The following is an 11,661-nucleotide window of genomic DNA, read 5'->3' as shown; positions in this document are numbered from 1 at the left end:
TCAGAGGAGGGTGTGTCTTATGACCTGCTACGACTGTGGGTTTTTATATTCTCTGATCTTTTAATTTCTACAGCGACGACCTGGAACAAAAAGCAAACTATATGTTCTGTTCAGCCTAACCCTAACCCTAGCTCTGTAGGATGGTTTATGCTGCACTATAGTGCAGATCTTTCTGCCTCTCAGCTATCAGCTCTCAGGTCACAGCTGGAGCACCAGTCTGAGGGGGACAGAGGATGGTGCAGCAGAAGTGTGCAGGAGCCCTGAACGGTCCAGAAAAGAGGGACACTGTGTTCAACGTGAAGGCAAGCTGGGCCAACTGGGTCGCTAGCAGAAAGGCAGGGCATCAGATGAGGTTCCTAGGACAACGCAGAGGGTGCAGTGCCACAGCTTCCAGAACAACCGTGACGGATGAAGGAGGAGTCGATGGAGCCGAAGGAGCTGATGGAGAGTCCAATATTCCAATTCCAGCTACACCAACAATCCTCATCCACCTAACATTGTGGGGCTGCGCTGATCAACACGGCTATAGGGTGTGGGCGGAGCGCCGCCCATAGCTGCATCGTTGATATACACTGATGTTTGAATTTGCACGTACATGAGCTGAATTGCAGATGCTGGATGACGTGGGATCACAGACCTTCATGATTGACTGTGGTTGGTGTGGAGTCTGTGAAGAATCTGTTGTGATAAAGAGGACACTGTAGTGGGTGTAATATAGAATAAAAATGTGAGGCTTGTTATTAAATGTACTTGTTTACAGGCAGCGTGGGAGGATCACCTGTTGGAGCTGAAAGAAGAGCTTAGGTGTTCTATTTACTACAGATTTTGTGAATCTTTAACTTTGCTTTGTCATCTTAATGTTGAAGTTCATGTCTATTTAATATAATGCAGCATGATGAGTCAAAGAGGAGCTTTCTTGGCCGCTCGCTCTCAAGATTGATGGGCATTAAAATGCCCATGAGGAGGGAATTTGTAGTATATTTAGGGGTTATAGAATTTGCTTAAACTGGGTTCACAGAGTCTGTGTTCGCAGAATCTGTTGTCTAACAATGGATATCTGAGTTATTCAAAGAGGTTGAAGAGGTTGAAGCTGGGCCAGATGGATCTGGGAGCTGGACAGATAACACGGCCCAGCGCCAGGACTTTCCAAGTAGCCTTATTTGGACATGTGGAAAGACTTTAGGTGGTGGTTAAAAGCAGGCCTTCACAGGCTGGGGTTTTCAGAGCTCTTTGTAGAGGGTCCGCTGGTAGCACACAGCGACCTCTCTTTCCGACCTCTCAGTTCTCTGTGCAGAGGAACAAGCAGGTGAATTCGGTCTTTGCCTCTCTTGCTATTACTCTTATGTAATCATTATCTGATTGTGTTAATTTGTCATATAATAAACCTGTATGCTATTGATTTAAACTCCAAAGTTGTGTTCGTGTGAAATCTCTGCCGTGATTGAAGAAAAAGAGAATACACGACAATAGTTATAAGAAAAACTTTGATCTCTGGTCAAAACTCCAATCAGAGAACAGATCTCAGCCTCTTTCTTTCTTGTCTCATTCTACAGTAAATGTAAGTACTGTAAATGGACTTGATACAAGTCGACTTCTCTCTTCATCAGCTGCAGGAAGAGAAGAAGAAGCTGAACACAGAGGTAAACTTTACCCGCAGTCACAGGTTGGTTCATCAGTCAAACCATCAGCTGCTTCGTCAGCTTGCTCTGTCACAAAAAAATGTATTAGCAGCGGAGCCTAAGACAAGTTCCAGAACACATTCACTGCTTTGACCTGATGAGCTCCTGATCATGGTAACAAACATGTATGAGAACCTGATGGAAACTGATGCTTCTTCAATGAACGCCAAGAAATACAGTCTTTGTTTCTCTCTGACAGCTGGAGGAGGAGAAAATGGAGGAAAGTCTCTTTTGACTTGTGCTGCACTGATTAAATTATTAAATCCTCTGAACAGAATCTTTCATCATCATTCTCTATCCATTTCATGCTAATGCAACAATAGTGTCCATTGCAGCTCAGATATTTGAAAAGATGAGGACACAAACTAGACCGTTGAGTTAATAATCTATTGACGCACTGATAAAAAGTAAAACCAGCTTGAGTAACATAGTTTGAATTAGATCTTAGAGACATGTGGATGATTTAGATGAGTTTATTCCTGAACGTAACTCTGATATATGGGAGAAAAAAAAAGATAGAAGTATAATAATGCACAACCTGAACATGGAGGAGGAATCTGATGACACTATTCAAGTATTAATCAGTTCATCACAAATAAATGTTAAAACAGAAAAATTGATTTGGTGAATAATTATGTTTCCTTCCTCTTTTACAAAGACACGTCTGTAACTAAATAAAATGTACAGTAAATGTTAATAATGATTATCGTCACAGACCAGCTCTCTGATCCACCAATTGTCTCCTCTGATTTTAAGAGGACCAAAGGCAACCAAAGGCTGAAGACCAAGGAAAAGAAGACAAAGCAACTGGAGCCACAGACAAAAAACAACCAAGGTGTTTGATTTCTACTCATGATGACTTTATTTTTGTCATACGTATTTGATTTTATATGTAAATGTAAAATTTACTTTACTTTACAAAGATACACAAACATATACAGAATGAGAAGAGAGTCCTCACCTGTGGACAGAAGTTAAAAGAAGTTAAAACAAAAAAGAAAAATTACATTTACTTAATACTGTCAAGGACTCGGGCAGGCGGCGGACCCACATGCACAGCACGGAGGCAGGATAGTGATTAAACACGGGTTTATTATCCAGGGCAAGGTCAGACGGTCCAGGTCATACACAAAGGGTCACGGCAAAAATACAGGCAGGGATAAGGCAAACTCACGGTCAGTAGATAATCCAGGGTCGGGCAGGATACACGGTGCAAACAGGAATAAAACACGAGAAACACGAACACTCAGGGAACTCAGGAAACTAGGGACGCTCAACTCAACAATCTGGCAGGGAACTAAGGACACAGGTGGTGGTTAAATACAACGGGACTCGATTACTGATGACGTGCAGGTGTGAATAATGACCGGGTGAAACAAGAACAGCTGTGACGTGACATAACCCGGAAGTGAAGCTAGAACACAAAACAGAGACCGGGAGATTACCAAAATAAAACCGGAAACGGAAACTAGAAAACCCAAGACATGGTAATGTGGCCAAATGAACAGAGTCCTTTCAAAATAAAACCAAGAACGAAAACCTGACAAATACTGTATGTAGGAGTCGTATGCCTTACATATTCACTTACCATCTTCAAGTATTCATGTTGTTGTTTATTAATGTTTTTTTATTTTCTTTCAGTCTTTTTGGCCTCTACAGGTCAGAGGAAAGAGTGGTTAAAGGTTCACCACTGTTGACAGGAGGGAGGGCGCTGGAGAGCAGGGGGCGAATGGAGAAAGGGTGCAGCAAGTCAGCAAGCGTCAAGTTCATTGTTGTTTAATACAAGTAATTGTTGTTTAATACCTTTATTGTTTGGAACTTGAGTAAACCTGACATTATATTCTGGGTTCCACAGGGTTTTTTTATGTTTTTCTGTTACAAATTGTAACGCTGCTTAAATACAAAACATAATGAGAGAACAGCTAAGAGATCACATGACTGCAAAGTAAAAATACACAGAAAAAGACACAGGAACAAAATCGGAAGACAAAATAAAACATGAACCCACAGAAAACAAGACAATGACACTAAATCCATGACAACACCGGGTTTTGGTGCATAAGTGCCCTTTGTACATGAGGCCGCACATAGTCCTGACCACATCATGATCAAACACAACGCAACCAGAGGGTTCTGGACGTTTCACTTTCCACCCAACACACGACCCAGACAGAGCGGAAAGGTCACATGAACAGCCAGTGACGTCACAGAGGCCTTAAAAGAGGCGTTTCCTTCACGTCATCATCACGAGCTTCAGCCGACACGACTCCACCACACGACCACACGAGGTTCAGGTCAAACCCAGAAGCCTGAACACACGCTCGTAAGACTGAGTCACACCCAGAACCACACAACTGTTCTGAAGTGGCCTGACTCAAATCCTGCTCAGACACTGGACCGGAACCAGAACACTGGACAGGAGCCTGTCCACATCAGCTGATCAGAGGAGTTCTGTCCCGGTCGCGTTCACGAGTTTGGTTTCAAATGTTACTTTACAGCTTTCACATTTATTCACAAACCTTTGATTTAAACTAATTTCTTGTTGAATTGACCTAAAAGTTGTATTTTGATAGTAAATCTGTGGTTTTTGTAGCAAACTATTAACAGTGATGATGATCAGTAACTGTGTTTTTACAGCCTTGAGCCTTTTTCAGTGTTGAGCCTCACGTTAACTTCTAGTTAACAGGAACATCAAAAGTCACCAGCGCCGCCTCAGTGTAAAGACAGAAACCACGTAGCGACAGGAAGAGGACACACAGCCACAGACCGGAACCGCTGGTCCCCAGGACGGTGGACGGGTCCGGTGTCATCGGTACCACAGACACATAGAAGGACACACGGTGAATGACGTGTTTTGTACCAAACTCAAACTAACACGTTTGTCATTTCTCGTCAGCTGTGATCTTCCTGCTGCGCTGCTCATCGAGCCAAGGTTAGTAAAATGCAGCACATCAGGTCTGTTACAAGTGGAAATGTTTAATTCATAGGTTTGATGCCCTCAGTGAATCTAGAATGATCATAGTCATGAAAATAAAGCACAAACACAAATGACTTTAATTTCTTAATGGAACCTTAAATATTAATCTTCAGTTGTGGTAGATTCTATTGCCTGCTTCACTGGCTATGAATGTACACAATATATTATAATAATGTTTGATTTGGTTTAGATTTTTTATTTAGATGTAGTTCATTACTCAGTAACTGAAGGATGAAAGGCAGAAGCACACAGCTAATAACGGACTGAAAAGCAGAAGGAGGAGGGTTTAATGTCAGACTCTCACACAGTGTCTAAACAGCACAATGACGCAAACATCACGTCTGCGGCTTCTCCGTAAGTAAAATATTTCATATATATAGTGTGAAACACCCGCTTCGGATGTTATCAGCCATAACAAATGGGCTGATCAGAACTTATCAGCGTATCTGTTGAGTTTTACTGTAGCTTTGAGCAAAACAAAAAATGTCTGTGAAATCCATGTTCTCCAGGGCAAGAGACAATAAAATATACTAACTTTACTGAAATATGTGTTAAACAGAAGAGAAAAACAATGTAATAATTAACCATGTTAACATTTAGTGTATTAAAGAATTACATTAAGGCAAGAAAACAACATTTGAAAGGGAAAATTAAAACACATTATAGACAGTATTCTTCTGTTTGCCTTTATCTGATAATAACACACACTACACATAATACACACATGATTTCAACAGAAACTACCTTAATGTGTTTTCACACATAGGGAGAACATTTTAAATGCTGTGTTTCTGTAAAGTCGAGGGAGTCGACAGAAAAGAAGCTTAACAACAAAAGCCAGAAACCAGACGTTGCATTGTTGATGACAGTTGGAAATGTTAATTAAAGCTCTGTCCTCAGTGATGTAAATGATGCATTCAGTGATGTTTAAAACTGTCCTGAACTTGAATTCAAACTAACTCTACAAAGTCTCTTCAGTGTTGACCTCCCTGTTGTTCTTCAAAGCAACGCAAGGTGGGAACGTTTTTTTTATTTAAACATAAGAATGTTTTTATTGAGTTGCCTGCAGACAAAAACATTCATTAAGGGTCATAGAGGTCAACAGATATGTTGCTACAACAGCAAATATGCTTTACACTAGAACATCACAGATCATGTACATTTTTACAGGAGATAAATCTGTCACAGCCCGGAGTCGCAGGTCTCAGAACAGTCGAGCACATCTGGTTCAGAAGGTTTTAATGTCGTCGTCACAAACAGGCAGACTTTGGTCCACAGGTGAGCAGAGGCGACATACAGACTTAGAGCAGGCAGAGATTCACACACAGAGAGGCTCAGGTAACAAACATCCAAGGAACAGGCAATGAAAGGTCAACACAGGCACAACTATCACTACACGGACTGGACTTACACAATGAAAACACTGGAATGATGGCAGTGACGCACAACTGAACAGTGTGACTGATCTTAAGCACTGAGTAAATGAGTATCTGACGGTGCAGCATGAGACCAGGAGCAAAGCTGAACATAGCACAACAGGAACTAAAACAGGAAGCAGAAGAAATAAAACCAGAAGCTGGACCGAGAACGGGCTAATGAGCAGGAACTGTGACCAAATATAGACTGCAGGACGTTCAGCATGTCCAGAATGAGGCCTGTCACCGCCCTCCAGTATTAACTGATAAATACTGATACTGATAAAATCATTACACATGGTGCATATTATGTTATGAGCCAAACAAAATGCCAGAACCCTGGATCCATTTACAGAAATGTGTTTATACTGTAATAGGGCAGCGCTGTCACAGCAAGCATGTTCGGGTTCGGTTCTGGGGCGGTCGGGTCCCTCTCTGTGTGGAGTTTGCACGTTCTCCCGTGTCTGCGTGGGTTCTCTCTGGATTCTCCACTTCCTCCCACGGTCCAAACACATGCATTAGGTTGATTGGCTGCTTTCCATTGGCCGTAGCTGTGAGTGTGTGTGTAAGTGGTTGTTCGTCTCTGTGTGACAGACTGCGACCTGTTCAGGGTGTAGCCTTCCGCACTCAGTGAGCTGTGATGAGTTCCAGCCCCGTGACCCCGAACGGGAGGAATCGGTAGAAAATGGATGGATGGATGTTTGTAACAGCAGCTCCAGAGGATCTGCTATAATAGTTACTACAGGAGACACTGGCAGTGTTAGTGTCCAGCCAGTGGGACAATGAAATGGTTTAGTTGTAATCTTGAGCAGGCTTGAACTGGAGAAAAGCATAAATGAAAACAGAGACTGAGATAAAACACATAAGTTACTGAGCAGAGATAGTGGAGACTCAGAAACCTTAATAGTGGCAAAGGAAATAAAGAAACCTCTCACAGACCAAGCTGAAAGTGGAGCAAAAACATAAAAGATATAATGTTGTTGAAACATAACTTTTAAAGACAAGGTTAGGATACATGGAGCAACAATGAAAGACATTGATGTAAAGAACACAATAAACTATAAAAATGTAATTTAGTTGAAACTACAATAAATCTTTCCAGCTCGTCTCACTGTGAGTCCCAGCAGGTCTCAGTTCTTTAGAGATGAGTCTGTGTCTCTGAGCTGTGAGGACGACGGATCTGGAGGATGGAGACTGAGGAGGAACACGAGCAGAGAAACTGGAGCTGAATGTGGAGATGAATGGGGAAGATCATCTGGTTCCACCTGTAACATCAGCTACGTGGACCCATGGGACAGTGGAGTTTACTGGTGCGAGTCCAGCTCTGCATCCAGCAGCAGCAGCAGCAGCAGCAGCAGCAGCAGCAGCAGCAGCAGCAGCAGCAGCAGCATCAACATCAGTGTCTCTGGTAAGATCACACTGTGGACTTAGTGCTGATGAGTGTGTGTGGACATGATGAAATGCTGTGGTTTGTCTCTGTGTTGAGGTGGATCAGTGATCCTGCAGAGTCCTGTCCTCCCTGTGATGGAGGGACATGATGTCACTCTGCACTGTCAAACAAAGAGCCCTCCCTCCAAGCTCCCAGCTGATTTCTATAAAGATAGCTCCCTCATCAGGACTGAGCCTACAGGTCACATGACCATCCACCGTGTCACCAAGTCTGATGAAGGAGCCTATAAATGCAGCATCCAGGCTGGTGGAGAGTCTGCGTCCAGCTGGATGCTGGTCTCAGGTCAGCAGCTTCAGTCTCATCCAGACACTGATTCATCCACATCTGAACTCAACGACTGGATTCTCTCCACAGAGCGACCTACGACCTCAGCTCCACCTACCACCACATCTGTACCTACGACCTCAGACCTGCTCCTTACTTTAACCCCTCCTGCCTCCTCCTCCTCCCTCCAGCTCATCTTCATCCTGCTCCTCTTCCTGCTGGTGTTCTGTCCCTACTTCATCTCTTCTCTGCTTGTGGCGTCTCTGTATCGACACAGAGCTCCAGGTAACACTCTCTGAACCAGTCACTGACTTTGTAAACCATCACATTTGTCTCTTAATTAACAGTTGGTAACTTTTCTTTCTCACTTGGTCTGGTTGTAGGTCGTCACACATCCGTTTCCATGGTGACAAGTTGGCAGGCTGAGCAGGGACTGAATGATGACTATGATGATGTCATGGCTGCTGTAAGCACAGAGCATCACTTCTGAACTGGACCCGTCTCGCTTGGTACCAGAGGCCAGAGATGGTTCTGTGTCACATCAGAGTCCAAGGCTGAGTGTCAAGTCTCTGGACTCGTGTTCTAGGTCATCACTCACTCACTCACTCACTCACTCACTCACTCACTCACTCACTCACTCACTCACTCACTCACTCACTCACCTCAATGACAATCACTGAGCTGCCTCTGTGCTCGTTCCACAGTAACTTCCTCAGAAACAACCTACTGTACATTTGATTCCACAGTAAAGAGTTTGATCACAATCAACAGCTCATTTACATTTAGAAAGTTAAGTAAAAGAAAGTAAAAGAAAAAAACTAAAGTTTCTTCTGTTTGTTAGACTGAGATCGTTTCTCCAGAAGAACACAGAGGCATCGGTACAGTTCAATCAAATGTTTTAGTGTTTATTATAATTGGTGGGTCAAAATCAGAGGTACCGAGTCATATGTGCACATGGAACTGAAAGAACAGAAATCTTCTGCGATAATAAACACACAAACATTCACTGCTTTATTTTGAATTGTTTTCATGACCGACCCACAGTACCAGAACCAGAACCAGAACTGGTGTGAGTCTGCTTTCATGCAGGGGCCACTCTGATTTACTTTTTGTTTAGTGTCCTCTTGGTTTGTTGACTGTATGCGTGCGTGCGTGCGTGCGTGCGTGCGTGCGTGCGTGCGTGCGTGCGTGCGTGCGTGCGTGCGTGCGTGCGTGCGTGCGAGTTGTCTAGTCTGGTTCTGTGCTGCGGATCTGAGTTCAATTCAATTCAATTTTATTTATATAGAGCCAAATTACAACAAAGTGATCTCAAGGCACTTTGCAAAGTAAGGTTTAAGACCTCACACAACTAAACCCAACAGATCCCACATACAGCAAGCAAGAGTTGAACCATGGAGCTAACCTCTGATTCACTGTCTTCTTCAGAGGAGCCACTGTGTCTAATATTGTACGTAGAGAAGCTGCAGCATCATCTACAAGACAGTCAACCTGTTCATAAGGATTAAGGTGACTGTTCTCTGTGTATCTACAAGACATTGAGGCAAAAGATGATGGAATCATTTGCTTGAATCTGGCAATAATAACATTTCTTTCCAGCTATTGTAAGGTCAATTGTGCTAAATTCAAAAGTTAATAAGAAATGGTCAGATAACAGAGGGTTTTGGGGAAGAACTATTAAATTATTAATTTCAACCCCATATGTCAGGACAAGATCGAGGGTGTGGTTAAAACGATGAGTGGGTTCATTTACCTGCTGTGTAAAACCAATAGTGTCTATTAAGGAGTTAAAAGCAGTGCTGAGACAGTTGCTGTCAACATCTACATGAATGTTAAAGTCTCCCACTACAATAACTTTAGCTCTGCTAAGAACTAAGTCAGATAAGAATTCAAAGAATTCAGTTGAGAACTCTGAATATGGAGCAGGAGGACGGTAAACAATACAAAACACAACCTGGTGGTCTCCCATCCACTACTAACCAGGCCCAGCCTGCTGAGCTTCTGAGGTCAGATGAGGTCAGGTTCTAAGGGACGAGTGGCAATAAGGTAATAGACTCTTTACCATTCCAGATCATTCAGTCCATAGGATCAAGCTTCACAAAAAAGGCTCCAGAGTTTCTGCTTGTGTTTGATTTTTTAATAATGTTGATAAAATCAGGGCCACGTTGGTTCTCGAGGTTGACTGAAACTATGTCATAGCACAAAAACACTGCAGCTCTTGTTTAGTTCAGGTCACGTCTTCTTGTCTCCTTCATATAAAAACAGGCTGTCAGTCAGTGAGTGTTTGCTTGTGGACAGAACCTCAACTATTTTAAATGAATTCAACTTTTACTGGTCTGTAAAAGTCTGTCTACATTTAAGCCAACCCATGGGGGGGGGGGGTGTCTGCTGGTGCCAGAGGCGGGGATCAAACCAGAGACCTTCTGTTTCTCAGGCCAATGTTATGTACCTGAACTGTTCCAGCTGCTGCATGAGTTGAAAACAACTGTTAGGAACAAAGATACAGATGTTTGAGAAACAATTTGTTTTACGTATAAAGAAGATTTAAAGCTGAACGGTTAAAATGATAAAGTGAAACTGTCTGTAAATAAAGTTGAGTTTGTAGGTGTCAAACTGTTACGAACTGTTACGAAGCCCCGTCGGCTCCGAACCGGCGGGGTTTGACAGGGAACCTACTAACTCCTCCCGTCGGTTCGGAACCGACGGGGCTTTGACGGAACCCTGGGGCAGGAGAGGGAATGCGGTGGAGAGAGACGGTGACAGCACCCGCTCCAAGCGGGGAGAACTACGGCTCTCACGGAGCCGGGAGGAGAACGCGCTCACACTGAGCGGAGGCTTCAGGCACCACGGCCGACGTGCTTCCAGCACACAGCTCTGTGTAATCCCTCACACAGACACCTGGCCGCAACCGGCAGACCAGGTCGCAGGGAACACAGGAGAGGGAAGACCCCAAATGCACGACCCAAACACAGCGTCTTAACAGTTAACATAAAATGGTTTATTTAAGTACAAACAAAACTCACTGCACCGCAGGACTCAGTTCAACACAAGGAACAACTAAAAATCACTGCAATGCAGGAAAACGATTAACAACCTAAACTCACTAAACTAGACGCTCCGTACACTACGGGCAAAAATCCTAAACATGAAACATAAACCCTAAACATGAAACATAAGACACTCACAAACCTCACAGGACATCAAATCAAAACGCAGGAACTCCACTTCTTACTCTCCTCTCTTTGGACATAACTTGGTGTAGCATCCAGCTACAACCGCGAACACACCAGCAATGTGTCAAACAAAAAACATCCCTTAAATACAACAAAACAGGTGGGTCAACTAATCACACAGGAAATTAAACTCAAACACAGACCCACAAAAAGTCCCAGGAGCGCCTCTAGTGGCGCGGAGGCTGAATGTCACACAAACAGCTTCTGGTGAATTTATTTTCTTAGTGTGTTTATGTTTGTTCCTATTTTAGGTGAAGGGTTAGGGTTAGGGTTTGAGGTGCTAAATGATATCATATCTTCTGCATGGAAATATTAAAGTTGCAGATCTGCCCTTTATCAGCACCAAAATCAAACATCACAGTTGTTACCAGAGCATTAGCATAAAAGCATCTCTGCAAGCCTGGTGGGAGTTTCTTAAAATTAATGGGTCTTCGCTTACTCTTTGCCAAAACACACCTCTCTGGAACAATCCAGACATCATACAAAACAAAAGGCAATACACTTTCCAACTTGGCATATCAAAGGGATAACACATCTGAAACATGTTTTCACAAGAGACAAGTTTACCTCTTTTGAAGAACTAGTGTCCCACTATGAAATCACTAAGGCCAATTTCTTAGAATACCAACAACTAAAGTCAATACTT

The 11,661-nt window shown here is 43.1% G+C and overlaps 1 protein-coding gene across 2 annotated transcripts; it reads left to right on the top strand.

Moving 5' to 3' along the window:
• Positions 1-4,091: 4,091 nt before the first annotated feature.
• LOC114843730 (uncharacterized protein DDB_G0271670-like) lies at positions 4,092-11,208 on the top strand. Of its 2 annotated transcripts, XM_055513835.1 has the most exons (8): positions 4,092-4,491; positions 4,576-5,010; positions 5,635-5,670; positions 5,827-5,934; positions 7,174-7,479; positions 7,558-7,803; positions 7,876-8,070; positions 8,169-11,208. In XM_055513835.1, the coding sequence occupies exons 2-8, from the start codon at positions 4,980-4,982 to the stop codon at positions 8,273-8,275; spliced, it is 1,029 nt and encodes a 342-aa protein (XP_055369810.1). In that variant the 5' UTR covers positions 4,092-4,491; positions 4,576-4,979; the 3' UTR covers positions 8,276-11,208. The 2 variants fall into 2 exon arrangements, with proteins under 2 accessions (XP_055369810.1, XP_028986382.2); XM_029130549.2 differs by lacking the exon at positions 5,827-5,934 and having other exon boundaries at positions 4,098-4,491.
• The last annotated feature ends 453 nt before the right edge of the window (positions 11,209-11,661 follow it).

The sequence above is a fragment of the Betta splendens genome, chromosome 2 (assembly GCF_900634795.4).
Source record: "Betta splendens chromosome 2, fBetSpl5.4, whole genome shotgun sequence".
NCBI lineage: Eukaryota > Metazoa > Chordata > Actinopteri > Anabantiformes > Osphronemidae > Betta > Betta splendens.
This window is presented reverse-complemented; position numbering and strand designations above follow the sequence as displayed.

Bases quoted from the DNA above. Each gene is read 5' to 3' on its own strand.
- LOC114843730 (XM_055513835.1), top strand. From the start codon at position 4,980: ATGACGCAAACATCACGTCTGCGGCTTCTCC. The intron at 5,671-5,826 runs GTGGGAACGTTT...ACATTTTTACAG, and splicing joins GTTCTTCAAAGCAACGCAAG to GAGATAAATCTGTCACAGCC. The intron at 8,071-8,168 runs GTAACACTCTCT...GTCTGGTTGTAG, and splicing joins GTATCGACACAGAGCTCCAG to GTCGTCACACATCCGTTTCC.